Source organism: Actinia tenebrosa, unplaced genomic scaffold (assembly GCF_029948245.1).
Source record: "Actinia tenebrosa isolate PJP-AT-01 unplaced genomic scaffold, QUT_ActTen_1.0 PGA_scaffold7__59_contigs__length_16204524, whole genome shotgun sequence".
Taxonomy (NCBI): domain Eukaryota; kingdom Metazoa; phylum Cnidaria; class Anthozoa; order Actiniaria; family Actiniidae; genus Actinia; species Actinia tenebrosa.
The window spans coordinates 2,018,474-2,036,358 of NW_028292584.1; the positions used below are offsets into that span (position 1 = coordinate 2,018,474).

At 36.7% G+C, this 17,885-nt stretch overlaps 2 protein-coding genes across 2 annotated transcripts; one reads left to right on the forward strand and one right to left on the reverse strand.

Moving 5' to 3' along the window:
* Window positions 1–7,641: 7,641 nt before the first annotated feature.
* Window positions 7,642–13,363, reverse strand: LOC116304455 (uncharacterized). Its single transcript, XM_031714192.2, has 2 exons — window positions 12,331–13,363; window positions 7,642–9,801 (listed from the first exon to the last, which is right to left on the reverse strand). Exons 1-2 carry the CDS (start codon window positions 13,232–13,234, stop codon window positions 9,548–9,550), a joined length of 1,158 nt encoding a protein of 385 aa, XP_031570052.2. The 5' UTR covers window positions 13,235–13,363; the 3' UTR covers window positions 7,642–9,547.
* Window positions 13,364–13,475: 112 nt separating this feature from the next.
* Window positions 13,476–17,567, forward strand: LOC116304457 (von Hippel-Lindau disease tumor suppressor). Its single transcript, XM_031714194.2, has 2 exons — window positions 13,476–14,049; window positions 16,634–17,567. Exons 1-2 carry the CDS (start codon window positions 13,704–13,706, stop codon window positions 16,744–16,746), a joined length of 459 nt encoding a protein of 152 aa, XP_031570054.2. The 5' UTR covers window positions 13,476–13,703; the 3' UTR covers window positions 16,747–17,567.
* Window positions 17,568–17,885: the final 318 nt, after the last annotated feature.

The window sequence follows — 17,885 nt, forward strand, 5'->3', positions numbered from 1 at the left end:
GTACGGACGGCGAATTTTAACTTATCAGTCTTTGTTTCTGAGAAGACCAAGATTTCTGGAGCGTGGCCATGCCTAATTTACCTTAAAAATTCTATAGTACGACTTAGAGAAGCGCGGCTTTATTAATAAGTTTCTAGCTAGGCGTAAAAACAGACAGCTTTTTTTAAATTTCACTAACAAGCCGCTAATCAAACTGATTACAGTGAATTGGTGGCGCGATTCCCACTGGCTTTCTATTCAAAGATCTTGGTGGGTTTTGCCAGTTTTCAATTATTTTATTTCTGTCACGTCCCTGTCGTATATTTTATGCTAAGATCCAACTCAGGCCACTGAAATTAATTTAAAAATATGAAGCATAGTTAGTGTCTTGGCGTTAGTTTCGTTTCATTAAGTCAACGCGTTTGTACATAAAGTGATTTTAAGTTATAGTGTCGTTGTGAGCCGCTTTTTATTTAATATTAATTTGAATTACCGTGCCGTTTCTTAGCTGAATCCTTTCAGTATGTCAAAATCGTACAAATATTTAAAAGAAAAGAAAAACTGAGTGATAGTAGTTGCTTAGTATATTACTTTATAACCTCTTACAACATGTAACGGTGACAAATCTTGAGGTTGATAAATTAAAGTGAGTCATGATGAGCCAACATAAATTCTTGTTTGCATATGTACATGTATTGCCGTTTTTCTTCCAATTGTTTGATTATATATATTTTTGTATTTAATTCCGTCCTATCGCTATGAATCAAATAAACGCACTCCCTTTTTTGCTTTTGAGACATTTAATATGGGATCGACCCAAGCTAGTTAGTTCTATCATAAATGGTTTTAATTGTTGTCTGTGAAAGAAAATCAAGCACTTGAAAGAGTGTTTCATCCTCTATCCAAACTCCTCGAAGTTGGTCAAAAAAATCTGCTCCGCCTCGTTCTTTTACGTACACACTTCTAGATCTCGGTGTTTGAAAATCGGCTGCCACTCCTTCATTGTGTTTGATATATTACGTCAAAATGAATAACATAAAACTTTCATAGTTCGATCAATATTAGGCCGTGCTTTCTTTAGGTTTTAAGAGACAATTATTTTCGTACTCAAACAGTGAGCGCCAAAAACTATTTTCTTGAAGAAAGGCTGTTGTACAAGGCTAAAATCTTGTTATTCAGAACTTGAAAGTTTAATTCGTTTGGAAGTGGAGATGACCGATGAAAGTGGCGGGAATCAAAGTGTTAACCCAAAGCAAAACTTTTATTCGAAAATGAGGTTTAGGCCTTCATTTGCGTATTTCCCATATATTTCCGATAAAAAAGCCTGACAAAGCAACAATCTCTAACACAAATGCAACAAAACATACCGAATACTTCGGCGTCCGTTATCGAAGCGTCTAGATGGGTCTCAGTAAGGACTATGATGTCAACTTGGCTTTTGGCTAATTCTAGTTGCAATTTTGCGATTTTGTTTACGATACTCCTGGCATTCGAGTAGAATACTGATAACTTCGAGGTTTGATTTGTCACCTTATTTTTTGTGTCTACATTGTCATTATTGTTTCTGTCGTCGTGGCCAGGGTTAGGATGAATGTCTCCACAAGATAGTATACGAAGCTCCAGTTGAAAACTAGCGTCGTGGTTACTGTAGAACTTAATTCTTTGCTTGTAGAATCGTCTCCGTGGTCGGGCATACCAGAACGCCGAGTTGTTGTTTGAGATTGATACCAAGATGAATTCAACTTGTGCTGGTTTATACTCTTGAAAGTATGGATTCGGTACCAGAATATCATTTTGTCTGAAGACTTGAGTTTCATGTGTTATCTTGCGTTGGCTTTCAGTAAAAAAAGTGAGGATTAACGACCCAATAAGATAAAAACTGCGGAGCCGTTTCAAGTCAGCACGTTTAACCTTCGTCATGCCTGATAAATTGGGATCAAAACTCATACGAAAGTCTAGTTTTTGGCGCTTTTTGCCATTATTGCTCATTATTGAAAAAATTTTCCTCTTAATTCTATTTTAAATTATATTTTTCTCTGGTCATTTTTAACAGGCTTCAGGGACACTTCAGTTTTGCAGTGATGTGAGACCAGGATCACAATCAAGTGGTTTACACGAGGGTCCTAAAAAAACTATATGATGATATATAGATAATAATGTTGAAGAGATTAAATGATTAATAATGATAGAAAGAGTATAAAAAACTTGACGCTTGAAGGAAGCTACTAAAGAGTTTTAGATTTACGTTCACGGCAAACTTGAAACGTCAGTTGACCATTTAAAAATTATTTTAAATAGCTTAAAAAGAATCGCAAAAAAGCCCAAGTAATAGAAAAACAAAAGAATATTTGTCTTTGGTGAGAAGGTTTGTAAAAGGTAAAGTAAAGTACAGGAAAACGATGAAAACTTGGTCACGTTTGCCGTTTGCAGGGAGAAAAAAGTCAATCTAAAACTCTCTAGTGTGTGGGGCATTTCTTATGTCACTGCTAAGTTGGTTGCATACGTTTTAGCAAGAATGAATAATAATGAGTGGCCCCACTTTCTGTTCGCAGAGGATTTTCGAATACTGTTCTTAGACGGTATTGCAGTTATGAAAATCGCCGTTAAAATATGGCAGAAAAGAGTGCTCAAAAAGGTTATTTTTCTACGTCACTATTTCAGATCAGCAGCTTATGGAGGGAGGAAAATCGGACCAAAACCCTTGAAACACAACAACAACGAGCCTGAGAATCGTTTTTGGGGAGGGGAGGGTTAGGGTTAGGGTCAGTGGGAGTCACCCTAGCTCCTAGGGATCCAATATATAGGTACTCACAGGTTTTGTAGTTTTTTTCTAAATGCTCAAGATCGTAACCTGTGAATAATTGTCCAAGGTGTTAAAAAAGGTTTCTATCATTGCAAACTCAACGTTCGTCTCGCTTGGATGCAAAGGCTCGGCTACCTTTCAAGATGGCGCAGAGAACCGTGAAGGGGACTATTGCTTTATGTCCGTTCGAGACGAAAAAGGAAGTAAATAAAGCTCTTGCATACAGTGAATTGGCTTAACTTTGCAGTTAGAAGGCCGAGTCTTAGTCTGTAGCTGTACTTGAATTGGAAAGCATGGACCTATTTAAGGGCCAATGGCCTAGTAAGGACGAATGGCCTAGTAAGGACGAATGGCTTAGTAAGGACGAATGGCCTAGTAAGGACGAATGGCCTAGTAAGGACGATGGCCTAGTAAGGACGAATGGCCTAGTAAGGACGAATGGCCTAGTAAGGACGGGTGGCCTAGTAAGGACGAATGGCCTAGTAAGGACGAATGGCCTAGTAAGGACGAATGACCTAGTAAGGACGAATGGCCTAGTAAGGACGAATGGCCTAGTAAGGAAGAGTGGCCTAGTAAGGACGAAAAGCTTAGTAAGGAAGAATGGCCTAGTAAGGAAGAGTGGCCTAATAAGGACGAATGGCTTAGTAAAGACGAATGGCCTAGTAAGGACGAATGGCCCGAGTAAGGACGAATGGCATCGTAAGGACGAATGACCTAGTAAAAACGAATAACCTAGTAAGGACGAATGGCCTAGTAAGGACGAATGGCCTAGTAAGGACGAATGGCCTAGTAATAGTAAAGACGGATGGCCTGCTAAGGACGAATGGCATAGTAAGGAGGAATGGCCTAATATGGACGAATAACCAGGTAAGGACTAATGGCGTATAGTAAGGAAAAATGGCACAGTAATGACGAATGGCATGGTAAGGAAGAGTGACTAAAAAAGAACGAATGACCTAGTAAGGACGAATGGCCTAGTATAGACGAATGAAATGGCATAGTAAGGACGAATGGCCTAGTAAGGACGAATAGGCTAGTAAGGACAAATGGCCTAGTAAAAACGAATAGCGTAGTAAGCTAGGACGAATAGCCTAGTAAGGACGATTAGCCTAGAAGTAAGGACGGATGGCCTAGTAAGGACGGGTGGCCTAGTAAGGACGAATAGCCTAGTAAAAACGAATGGTCTGCTAAAGATGAATGGGCTAGTAAGGACGAATAGCTTAGTAAGGACGAATGTAATCAAACGGCCCTTTGGCGAACTCGTGGATACTAGTTGCACTTTCCAGAGATTGGGCTCCAACCTGTGTCCTTATGCTTGTTGACATTCGAAGGTTTCAAAGTATTTCGTTCGATTTCATATTTTACATACTCAATTTAGCTGGTAAGATAATTAATCGTCCTTTCATTTTACTTTTAACACCTGTTAAGGTTTCCGTTATTTTGTTGAGTTTGGAAGCGAATTCTGTGATGACTTGGAAAAACGTTGCGTTACTAATTATCTGGACCTTCAAGGGTCATCATGACGCTTACAATCGATTTAGATTCACATGAAACACTTTATTTACACTGTGAACTAAGCGAATATTTATAGAAATTCATTTAGAAATACACTTTTTTAAAATTTCATTCAAGTTTGTAAATTACTAATTATTTATTGAAGCGAGTTCTCGTTAGTCTCGAGCGATATCTATCCGTACTAAGCTATTCGTCCTTACTAGACCATTCATCTTTAGCAGACCATTCGTTTTTACCAGGCTATTCGTCCTTACTAGGCTATTCGTCTACTTTTAATTCAGAACGGCTTATTTGGATGACAAAACTAGCCGAACTTTCTTCAGTAGGACTCCATGACTCTCGTTCTGAAATCTAATGAAAGCTCTTTTTTCGATGCATCCGGTCCGGCTCTACCTACGAGTATTCTGAGAGGATCTAAATATGTTGACGATTGTACACAAGCATTTCTGTTTACTTTATCGCATCCTCAAAAAAGGTTTGACTCATTGGAATTTTAGTTTTAGGTGTTAATCGTATTATTTCACTTCAAGTTTCATCATTCCTTGATTCTTTTGATATAAATAAACCGAAGATAAAACTAAGTGCGAGTTTGCGCATGTGCTAGGTGTGTCCACAGTGCTAGAAAGTATCCCACATGAACATCAGCAGTTCCATAAATGGCCTACTAAGGACGAATAGCCTAGTAAGGACGATTAGCCTAGTAAGGACAAATGGCATAGTACGAACGAATGGCCTAGTAAGGACGAATGGCCTAGTAAGGACGAATGACCTAGTAAGGACGAATGGCATTGTAAGGACAGATGGTCTAGTAAGGACAAATAGCCTAATAAGGACGAAAGTCCTAGTAAGGACGAATGGTCTAGTAAGGACGATTAGCCTAGAAAGGACGAATAGCTTAGTAAGGACAAATTGCCTAGTAAGGACAAATGGTATCGTAAGGACGAATGGCCTAGTAGGGACGAATGGCCTAGTAAGGACGAATGGCGTAGTAAGTACGATTGGCCTAATAAATAAAGGCAAATGGCCTAGTAAGGACGGATGGGCCTAGTAAGGACGAAGCGCTTACTAAGGACGAATGGTCTAGTAAGGAGGAATGGCCTCGTAGTAAGTACGAATGGCCTAATAAAAGGAAAATGGCCTAGTAAGGACGGATGGCCTAGTAAGGACGAAGCGCTTAGTGAGGACGAATGGCCTAGTAAAGACGAATGGCCTAGTAAGGAGGAATGGCCTAGTAAGGACGAATAGCTCGGTATGGACAAGTGGCCTAGTAAAAACGAATAGCTTAGTAAGGACGAATGGCGTAATAATCAAAGGCAAATGGCCAAGTATTAAGGACGAATAGGCTAGTATAAACACGAATTGCATAGTAAATAACAAATGCCATATTAAGGACGAATGGCCTAGTACGGACGAACAGCCTAGTAAGGACAAATGGCCTAGTAAAAACGAATAGCCTAGTAAGGACGAGTAGCATAGTAAGGACGAATGGGCTAGCAAGGATAAATTGCATAGTAAGGACAAATGGCCTAGTAAGGACGAATATCCTATGAAGGATGAATTTAAAAATGAAGAACGAGTGTCCTAGTAAGGGCGAATAGCTAGCCTAGTAAGGTCGAAATGTTCTAGTAAAGACAAATGATATGGTAAGGACGGATGGCCTAGTAAGGACGAGTGGCCGAGTAAGGACGAATGGCCTAGTAAGGACGAATGGCCTAGTAAGGACGAACGGCCTAGTAAGGAGGATTGGCATAGTAAGGATTAATGGTCTAGTAAGGACGAGTGGCCTAGTTAATATATATATTTAGGCACTGCCTAAAAGCGGAGCTCCCAATACGGAAGTCACAGGGAGAACAATTTGAATGAAACTGAAAGGTAAAAACAAGATCGGGGGGAAAATCTTCAATATTTTTTTATTCGAGATAAAGATAATTTCTCCCATAATAAAAACCATGCAGTGAAATCGAATCCAAATGCAGTACATTGTTTTATTTGTTTTTTTGTTTGTTTGATTTTTGGTTTTGTTTTGTTTTGTTTTTGTTTTTGTTTTTTGCGCGAGTATACTCTCCCACTTAGGAATTTTGTACACAACTCACCACCACCCTCAGGGGTTACTATAGTTTTGTTCTTGGAAGAATTTTCCAAGGCCGACAGTTTTATATTAGGCTAGCTTTGAATCTCTTTTACTTTAAGAAAAACGAAAGATAACTACAGATAATCCAATACAATATCAAGTTTAATGAAATTTACCTCGAATGTCTTTCATGGAAATCGAAAATCTGCAGATTTAGGACAAATCAAGACCAAAAAACAGACTTGAAAACTGGTTAAGGCGAGCAGAAAATAAGCTTACTTACTTGCCCGGCAGTCCAAACTTTCACCAAAAAAACGAGAACTGGCTACAGCTAATGAAATCAAACTAGTCTAACTTTATTATGGTATATTAAGCGCTTCCTGTAGTCTGGACTGATTCGAAAACAGATTGTCTGTGTTCGCTCGACATAGAATACGGAGCACTTGGTTCATGTCACTTAGAATATTTTCGCCAACACTGCCAGTCGCAATTTTCGCAAAAAATACGATAAATTACCAACGTTAATGAAGCCAAACTAGTCTAAATTTATCGAGGAATATGAAGCGCTTCTTGCACTCTACACTGCTTCTAATAAGGATTGTTTGTCTTTACTCGGCATAGAATACCGAGCACTTGGTTCATGTCACATGAACACTGCCGGTCGCGGTCTCAAATACACTAAATGCCCGGCAGTCCAAACTTTCCGATAAAATGATTAATTATTAAAATGATACTAAGTAGCAATATAGGACTTAATGGTTAAATAAAATTGCATTGTGATTGCATGTGCCTTTAGCACCTTTTCGCTCTTCTTACCACAACTAGCTTTTTACCTACCCTTTCCTACTTGTCCCATCGTAGTTTATTTTTTTGCGAAGTAAGTTAATCAGTCTCCTAAAGATAATAGAGTGGTACTCCTGGCCTGAATTCCGGAGCTATTTAGGCCGTTCTAACATTCTATGTTCTATATTTTATGGCACTCCCCCTCCCATCATTGGATTTAGACCCCCCCTGCCATATCTTTATATGAAATAAGTAAGATCGAATTGATAACGTATTTGTTTCAGTTTTTAGAGGCGGATAAGACATACTTTTTGCGAAACTGCGCTACTTTACTTTATTTTATTCTGATCCCTTCACGCCACCCCTGATTAACTATAACTTTTTTCCTTTAAATCCTCCCATCAAACGACAGACATGACCACGTTTTCACCGTGTCCCTGGAATTCACCTCACCTTTTACAAACCTTCTCACCAAGCACAAAAAGACGACTTGTGTATTTGTAAGTTTTTATTTTAAATATAAAGTATATGATATATGATAGATAGTAGCTGAGAGAGTAGACAGTGAAACATGTTCAAAGGTTAGTAATATTAGCACTATCAATAGCATAATAAGTTAATTTAGTTTAGCTTTTGTGTTGTATTATGTTTTGTAATCAGGCTTCAATGAATCATATCTAGAGGAAATGAAGCACAAGACATATGGCATTGTAGCCTGCAGAGCAGGCGTTCTTTTGATGGATTTGAGAGGAAGAATCGCGGTTTTGGGGTTCCTGTTTCGACCAAGGGCCCGCGAGAAAAATGTGACCTAACAAAAAAAGGGAACGTGGGGTGAGGGGGAAATTTCTGAAAGTTGAATGTTTCATATACACCTACTTGCAAGAACGTTGACATACAAGAATAGAACATTAGTAATTTAGTGAGAAAGGAATACATTAAAAGACAAAAGAAAAAGTTCAGCTTCAGTGATCTTCTTTTGTTTTTTAATAATTCCTATCCCACTAAATCACTAATGTTCTATTTTCGTATGACAACGTTCTTGTATGTAGGTGTATATATATATTACGACAACAGATGTTCAGAAATTTCTGAAACTTGTTTATCGATATATACATATTACGATATGAGATGTGCAGAAATTTTTCCTTTTTATTGTACAGATATAATTGTATAGAAATTTTCTGAAAATGTGTATTCCCATCCAAGTCTTATTTGATGTTGATCGGTTCAAGGAGCTTGTCATATAACAGAGGGCATCATCAAGATTTTCCCATTAATCCCACTAAACACAAAAACAAATTAAAAACAAGCTGTTAATGTGAAAAGGGGTAATCCTTTGGATTCACTCCTGTCAAAAAGACATAAGTGATACAAAGTAAAAGCACACTTGTATAATGTTCCAAATTGTATCTGAAGAAAACTGAATGTCAACCTACTTCGACTTATGATCCTTGCATTTCAGCTTTTCAGAAGCGATAGGCCGTTCACACTAATAGGTCTAGTGACCCTACCCTCTATAAATGAGGCAGTTGTGGCAAAATGAATCCTAGAAATGGAAAGAGTGCCTTGATCTTAGTAAGAAAACACCTACCTATATGTCTCATTTTATTAGGATATGAAAGAAGATTTTCTAGAAGGCGAGAGCTACTTTGCAAGTAACCTGACTTTACATTGGGCTGTATGCCGGCTAGCCAGAGCTTGCTGTCCAGCCCGATATTCATATACAATTGCCAATAAAAACAGACATCAAGGCTGCATTTCTATTCATTTAGACACAACTGGTACAATGGTTTATAGAGGATACTGGTTTAAGGGGTTAGGGTCATGTGACTTGTAAGTGTAAATGATCTATCAAACTATTGTTAAAAAGATGACAGGTTTTATATTATATCTTTAGACCTTCAAATCAATAACTTTTATGATGAAAGCTGTATCATAATGTCATAATGTATTTCACACAAGGTCAGTTAATGATCGTCCTTATAATCAATGTTTGAATATTTAAAAAAAGTCATGACAACTTTTTACCCTATTTAAAATACCTGGTACTGTGTGTTCTACAGTGTCTGCATCCTCGGCAGCCTAGGGGTAAAATCCTGTTGCTCACTTCTTATTCCCATTTTTTCTGGGATTGAGAAAAAAGTGACAGAATTTTACTCCTGGGTTCCTGATAGCACAAGAAATGTCCAATCCAGGTCTTACCTAATGGCATGGCCTGTAACTAATAATACTGTACATGACATGTTTTCTGAGTTCACTGTAAAATCTGCTCAATTTCTGGGATTTTCCTGAACCCTCAGTACACAGTACATACAAGTATCTACAGTATTTGGTTAAACTATAGTAATTGGTACAGATTTGATAACTTACTAATCCTTTTATATAGAGATATGATTCTACTCTGATACATACCGACGTCTAGCATTCATAAAAAAGTTGGCTACCGTATTAATGTCCAACCCCAGTTCTTCTGCCAGAGCTTTCTGCATTTCCTTTGTTGGTTTCTTTGTTTCCTTAAATATGGCAAAAAGTGCCCTTTTCTGTGGCTCTGTGAACTGTCGACGCACTTTCTTTGGTACTGTCCCTTCTTGTCTGATGTCTTCAGAGTCCGATATGTGTCTCTTGGAACGAGTGTCTAAATCTTTAGCGGCTGAATGGTAAGAACACAAGATAAAAAAGAAAGATTTTACTTTTCATATGAATTTCTTTATAAATTTCTTTCTTTTGTTGATTCTCTTCCAGGGAAGCACAGGTGGCGTGCACTGCTAATGCGCCCCCTCTCACTATTGCGACCCAGGGTTCAAGCTCTGCCGGTGTCGTATGTGAGTAGAGTTGTTTGTTGGTCCTCTCCTGTGCTTCAAGGGTTTTTCTTCTGGGTTCTCTGGTTTTTCCTCCCTTCCACAAAAAAAATTAACTTCTAAATTCTAATTCGATCAACCAGCTACCTTATCAATTGGGTCGCAAGGCTTGTTAGGCATTAAGCCGTCCACCCAGGAGTTGTAAACACATTAGATTTCCCCCCACCTTGTTTTTAGGTTTCTTCTCTTTGTTTTCCAGTTTTATTAATAAAAATATACATTAGTATTTTTACACAAGTGAATATAATAAATCCAGCGAGCTCATTGGTTCAGATTTACATTTTTATGTTGGTATATACACCTATGGGTGAATATAGCAGTGAAGGCATTTTTGAAAAATAGCGACGAGCTGTTTTGTCAATAAGACAAAATGTTTTCTCCATTTAAAAAAAATTCACTTGTGTTAAAAATAATAAAACAAATATAAAAATAAGTATTATTTAATAAATTTTACAAATAGACATGAGTTTTTTATGTGTCTGTCCTCTTATTGATGATAAAAAACAACCAATCAGCGCGCAAGTGATTTGTAAGTTATTGTAAAAAATATAATATAATATATAATAAATAATTATTTACCTCAGGCTCAGTGAATATCATGGAATATTAACCTCACCTCTTGTTAAATAGTATAATTTTTAAACAATCGTGTAATGTTTAAGGTGACTGTCTACTTTTGGAAACAATTTTGAACTTTAGCAATTTAATGTTGATTCCAAGAATATGAAAAGAAAAATAGGGTGTGCCCAGACTTATTTTCTTGCTTAAGTTGAAATTGAACACCTATCAGGCCATGAAGTCTTTTCTATTGCTGCATCTATAACTATGGAACAATTCAGCTAATGTTATCAAGAATAGTAATTCTCTTATCAATTTTCAAAAGTCTAAAGAAGCTAAAGCCTTTATTTAAAGTGCTACTCTGACGAAAATCACTCAAACTTGGATTCAGCTGAAACTTCCTAATAATACTCTTTAAAGGTCCAATAATCACTGTATGAAGTGTTTTCTCGATATTCAGGACAAAAGTATGATATTTTTACGATTATTTTTTTTGAATCTGTGACGTCATACGCTCAACATCAAACATTGCTACATATATTTCTTTGTATATAAATCCTTAATTTATTTTATTCCTATGAAGCCCAAAGGGTGGCTAATGTGCTTATTTCACATTACTTGTGACTATGATTTATATTTTGGGGTGTTTGGGTATGAATTTCTTTCTCCCTTTAATACTACTGATATTTTGATCATAAACTACAAAGAAATGTATGGAACAATGTTCGATGTTGAGTGTATGACGTCACAGACTCCAAAAACCAATCATAGAAATATCATACTTTCGTCCTGAATATCGAGAAAAAACTTCATACAGTGATTATTGGACCTTTAAAGAGTATTCTTAGGAAGTTTCAGCTGAATCCAAGTTTGAGCGATTTTCGTCAGAGTTGCACTTTAAAAGCAAGTACTGCATTTGATTAGAAGACAATAGCCTGGGTTCTGAAAACTTTCTGCTATATCTACTATAAAATTAACGCCTCTATTAAGTGGACAAGGACACTAAAATACAAGCCCAATTGGTAATTTCTATTGTTAAGAACTGGCTTACATATAAACGGACACCAGATATCAGCATGTTCAGGTTCAATACAACTGCAATTATAGCATCTGAATCAAATTTGTTTGTGACTGAGGTTCCCACTTTAAATCCTGGTTTCTTCAGCAATGATTGGAATAAACAATTAATGGTCATAGTGAAGCAAACTGTTAAGACCCATAATATGAATGAAATGTTTCCTAGTTTTATTTTCTAATCAAAGACATGCGAGAGCTATTATCTAGAGCATTATCAATTAACTAGTAGGATTGTTTTCAATGTATGAGTTTGCTGACATACAGAAAAATATTTGGTTTGCTTAGGTTATAGCAGATATTTTTCTGTACGTAAACAAACAATATGGTGGCTGTATTGAATTGCGAGGTACATGTATTTTGGGGCATCCAGGGGTCAAATATAGAGCTCATATGCTGCTTGATGATATGTTTCCTTTATATCACCTGTCTTCATTACAGTCAAAGATAGCACATAATAACCTTTACCATTGAAAGAAAGAAAACAAAAGAGAAATCTATAATATTTTCCCCCCTGGACATCCCATAATGCCTTCCAATCCAAGATGGCTGCCGTATCATCAAACTATTCCATTAAGCAAACCGCTTCTAATCAGACAACCTTTATCAAGTGGACATGAGACAAGGTACCAAAGGTGCCTGCTTTAATAGAGGTATAACTGTAATATTAATGGTATCTAGCAACATACCCTCCATACGTAGCTGGGGAATTCTTTTGACTTCTGGTAAGCTGAGCCATTCTTTCATTTTTCTAAATATTTCTTTTCCTAAACGCATCTCGTTCCAGGGTTTTGGCTTTCTCAAAAGATCACTTAAAGTACCCTGTGATCTATTTAAGACTTTCCTAGCAAACACAGCTTGTGGGATATGATATCTCCTAAGCTCATCTGTCAACTGCAATGCCGTAGCTTTTGTGTCTATCCATTCATCCTCATCAGTGGTTAACACAGGCTCTTCAGCTTCAGATGTTGATACATTGGTATTACTTTGTATTAGTGTTTGTTGATCCTGTATTGATGATGTAATTTGAACACTAGGTGTCATTGCACTTGTGATTATCTTTTGGATGGTATCATTAGTAACGGTACCAGCATTTCTAAGGATTCCATTGATCTGTTCCAGGACTGCCTGCTCAATCATTACAAGGCCAGCAGGTAAAGCGACTGCCTCTGCTCCTTCTGCATTGCTATTGGTTGACTCACTCACTGTTTGTACTTGGATAAGGTTCAAATGTTCTGGCAGTAAGACTTGAGTAAGATCAGTGTCGTTAGCAGAAACCACACGCTCAGATATTTCATTTTCTTTGCTAGGTGATTGATGAGATGATGATTGTGAAGAGTTAGTAATAGGAGTGTTAAGTGGTGTTGTCTGTAAGATCCCTTGACTTGAGTTCTCCATATAACTCTCTTTAGTTTTAGAACTTTTACTTCGTAGCATGTAGGAGTTTTTCTCTGATTTATCTTTGGATCTAGCAGTCGTATTTACTTCTTCAGAGGCGCCCAGTGCAAGGGTTAGCAAAGGTTCTAAAGCGTTAGGATTCACTGAATTTCCCGAAGGTGTCGAGTTATTTGCAGCTCTCGAATCCATATCCATACAGTGGAGGCTTCATATACTATATGAAATCACTCAAGTAATTGGTTAAAACAGGTCCTAAAGCTTTTCAAATCTACTACATATTCTCTTTATCTAGATCTCTGTATCGACCGCCATCTTGTCCTCCCAAAAAAATACAAACGAGCAATGTAACCAAGCCTCGGTCAAATATTAAGGAAGCTCTACCCTCTTTGTTGCTATGACTACCTGGTAATTTCAATTAGGAATAGCTCAAAATCTTATTCAATTTTATTAACTTTATTTCCTTATAATTTCTTAACTTGGGCAAGACTTTTTAAAAATGAAAGCCTTGTAGGTTCAATATCTAATCGTTTGTAAATTAATGATGGACTAAGGACTTCTATGTTCGCTGATGCGGAACTGCAGGCTCAGTAAGATGACAAGAAAGTCGTGAAAATACACGAAGTCAGTTTTATACAAATTTTCGCTTAAATCAAGATCATTAAGCATGGAAAACAACGACCAAGATCAAGAAGAACAAGGAATAAGGTCCCTCCATCACCATTGTGTCTCGCCAGTACGATTTCAAAACAGAACTGGACGAAATGTTAATCTCATTTGGATCGACTATGAAGGCAAACAAGGAATGTTAGTTGAACTACAGAAAGAGCAGGACCAAAATCTCAATACGTATGTCACACATCCATGGCTTGCTGAAGACTCTGAGACTAAAGAGAGACTCCTTTTGAACTTCTCAGAAGTCTTCTTTCCCGTGGAACCTGAAATCGTAATAAATGACTTTCGTCCACGCAGAGCACAAGCAAAGAGAATTCTGGTGAAAATCACTACTCCAGGTACTAGTGTAGCTTACTTTCTCTTATGTGACGTTAGCTTATATTGTAGCTCATGCAAATTTCGTTACATTTTGGAAACATTAATTTATAAGAGCAGAGAGACCGTCAAATGGGATTAGGAAGCTGCTAATTCTTCGTTTGCAATAGACGTCATAGCCGCCATGTTGGAAGAATTTGACAAAAGATTTTTCAATGAATTCTTTTGTTATATCTTCCAACATGGCGGACATCCCTTTTGTTATTGTGCTCTCTTGGGATTGATTGCAAACCAAGAACGGCTTCTGTAAAGGAGGGCGGTGACCAAAAGTAATCAGCTATTGCATTAATTTTTTGTATCCACCCCCTTCCTCCCCTTCCCCCATCCCTTGAGGACTGTGGAATTCTTCAGGGGTTGAGGGAGTTTTTGTGCTGGAATTCTTTAAGGGTAAGGGTTGTTTTTAGTTTTTTTTTTGTGCTGGTTTTGTGCATGTCTCCAGTAATTTCTTAGGGGGTTCTTAAAAACTTAGGTCAACAATGGGGAGAACAAAAATGTTATGCAATAGTCCAATGTGGAGTTTTCTCATTCCATGTCTCTCTTCCATTTCTCATTCCATCATGTTACTTTTGGTGAAAAGGGGTAGGGGAGAGGGAACTTGAACATTTGAAACTCTGTATACTTTCCGTCATCTTTGTTTTGTTTTGCCCCTTGGCAAGGTGGCTGCCATATCGTCAAAGTAGTCCATTGTTTTGTACATAGTTATATCATTGTAAAGAAAGTGCAGTATTTTTCGCTTGCCAGTGTTCATTCCTGTATCAAGTTAAGGTCTCATCTTAGATTGGTGTAGGGATGTTTCTGAGAGTATCAGTGTATTGTATACAACTATCTAAAAAAAACATATTTTCCAACCATCACTCCCAATACTGTATGTGCTGGGCTCTTCTGTGAGCTTCACTCCACATGCACCATCACTACATTCTATATTTCACTACATTCTAGCAAAACCAGGTAAACAACTGCACCTTCCATGTATGCAGTTCTAAGTATTGGAGGGTGGAGGGGGAACAACGATGTGCTATAAGCAATAGGAGATATAGGTCATTCCAAAATCCACAAATAGCTGGAATGACTGGTGTTATCACATACAGGGCAAAATTACTCGATGCTGATTGGCTAATGAAGGAGGGCTTTTTTCCGTAATTCGCGGCTGAATTACCAGAAAATTATTGGTAGTTCAGTTGCCTAGCAACGCTCATAAAATGGAAACTTTTCTTTCAATTTTTGCAAAAAATGGCTTCATGTTTTGCATTGGCAGACAAAGAAACCACAAGAAAACTAAAAAGTTCAAGCGGAAATGAGAACACTAGAAAGAGTACAGGTGTTTGAATAAATTTTTCCCGTAAATGGGCCTCAGAAAGACCACTCAAGTAGTCCCAAATGTGTACAACTTCACCAGCTCCAATTGTGACTTTGAACGCCATGGTCTGGACTTAATCAGTCAAAACGCCACTTTATTCAGCTTCTTCCTTTGGATTCTGATTCAGATTAAGAACTTTGTTGATAGGAATATATTTTTATGCATATTTTTATGGGTTTTGATACGGGATATTTTACGTTTTCCATTCTTTCGGTTGAAGCACTTTTTTTCAAGATTTAACATTTCATTCAGCGGGATCCAAGGGCAACTTGCCAAATAATTATTGTTTAAACTCAGTGATTGATGATATGCTTTTGTACAGGAAAAAACCTTAAATTTTTATTGTCCAAAGCTTGATAGAAGAGAGCATGTGTAATGAAGGAAACACATTTGAATTCTGAATAAAATTCTTTTGAGCCATATAACTACATTTGATTTGATAGTTCAGAATAAATGACAACGCACAGGGCATCATATTGGTTTCAAGACAATTTTTTTTGATGAATTTTGTCCTATATATGATAAACGGGTAATCATATGGTTCCTCGTAAAATTAAGGATTAATTTCACATGTGTTTTCAGGGTTTTGAAATTGCCCTTGTAGCTTCTTGACTTGTGCAATTTTAAAACTTTGAAAACACTCGAGAAATTAATACTTAATTTTACGAGGAAACCATACGATTACCTATACTATTAACTTAAATTATTATTTTTGACAGTAACACCGAAGTTATTATTGAGATATTAAGTATTGTTCATAGTCATGTTTAAATGTAAGCCCACAGTTCCTTTTGGTTGTGCCATTGCCAATAACTGATGGTTATTTGCCCCTTCAACCTTTTAAGTAATGTTTAATAAACGAGCAGGAGTGTTTTATCGGGTATAAAACACGAGGCGCAGCCGAGTGGTTTTAGACCCGATAAACCACGATCTGCGAGATTATTGAACGGCTTAGAAAACTTATGATGTTTGTTCTCATTGTGTACCGATTTTTTTACGAAATGAACCAAGTTTGATAGAGAAAATCCAAGTTAAAGTTTATGCAAATGAAGACGAATCTTTATCAGATATAAAATCACCTTCATGGTCATGATTTCTATTGTGTTTTCTTCATGAATTATTAATGAGTTTTCTAATATGAAATAGTTGTATGCTTGATCTATAGTATTAAATTGAATTTGTATTTTTAGTCCACAGATTGGAGAAATATTGTAAGCAAGTTATATTGGGGCTGGTTGACAAGGAAAATATTAAACATCTTCCACTTCCACCAATAATCATAAAGATATTATTAGAAAGCTGATAAATATTGAGTAACATTTTATTATAAAGATATAATTATGAATGCATAGTGTATGTGTTGTATGTATGCTTACAATATGAGCGGCAGTGTTGTATTGACTATACAATCATGAGCCAGAGGCCAGACAGACACGAATATTGGAAACTACTTGCAAAATTCATGAATGATTCATGAATCCTTTGAGATATTTTAAATCATATGCTAATAAATTATTAGATACAACCACTAGTGCTGTATCAGAACAGTATACATCCACTAGTGGGTGTATCTAATTAGCATTTTCATTGTAAGGTTTGTATCGGGTTTACATGATATTCATGTGACCTGATTTCTAAAGCTTAGACCCCAATTAATTGAAAGTGGCTGAATTTTATATCCTAATATATCCATTGTTTTGTATCATGATCAAGCTGGTCAGCTTACAGCTTACGAACATTTTGAGGAAAAAAATATGGAGATGGATCCCTTTTTTCTAATTCTAATTTTTTTCTCCATCCTTTCTTGCAAAACACAATGTACTTCATATTATATTTTCAATTTTGTTTAAAATGTGTTTTACTTATTTTTTAGTACATGGGAACATTGTAAAAATGTTATGATGATGTAAGTTTGTAATTTTCTGACCTGCTTACTACCATTCCATTGTTCATTATTCACACACACACACACACAAACCCAGCTTAGAGTACTCTATAATGTAAAAATGTAAAAATATTAGTATTGTAAATATTGTAAAGAAATTTAATTATAGAGGAATGTATTTTTTTAAAGTAGCTGTATAAGAAATAGAACAAGAATGAATGAAGAAATAAATAAATGAAGTAGTGGTGTTCTTTATAAGATCGCATCTCTTCCTCAGGGGGGTTTTGAGGAGGTCAGTTTAGGATGTGATCTTGATCTACATAGAGGATATCACTATTTTCATTGCTTATGCTGATAAAACAACAGCGGTGAAAGGGATATCCTACAATAGACTGCTGTCAATCACAGCATGTCAAGGGATTGAACAATTTATTTGATTGATGGTCTGTTGTCTTGATCAGTGCATAGCAATGAAAACAGAGGTAATTTGCAAAGTAGCCCTAATTTCTGGTCCCAAATGCTATTATTACCTCTATTAAGTGGCCACAAAATCCTAA

Excerpts from the sequence above, each read along its gene's own strand:
- LOC116304457 (XM_031714194.2), top strand. The coding sequence starts at position 13,704 with ATGGAAAACAACGACCAAGATCAAGAAGAACAAGGAATAAGGTCCCTC. Across the intron at positions 14,050-16,633 it reads GGTGAAAATCACTACTCCAG|TCCACAGATTGGAGAAATAT; the intron begins GTACTAGTGTAG and ends TTGTATTTTTAG.
- LOC116304455 (XM_031714192.2), bottom strand. The coding sequence starts at position 13,234 with ATGGATATGGATTCGAGAGCTGCAAATAACTCGACACCTTCGGGAAAT. Across the intron at positions 9,802-12,330 it reads TCCCCAGCTACGTATGGAGG|CCGCTAAAGATTTAGACACT; the intron begins GTATGTTGCTAG and ends CTTACCATTCAG.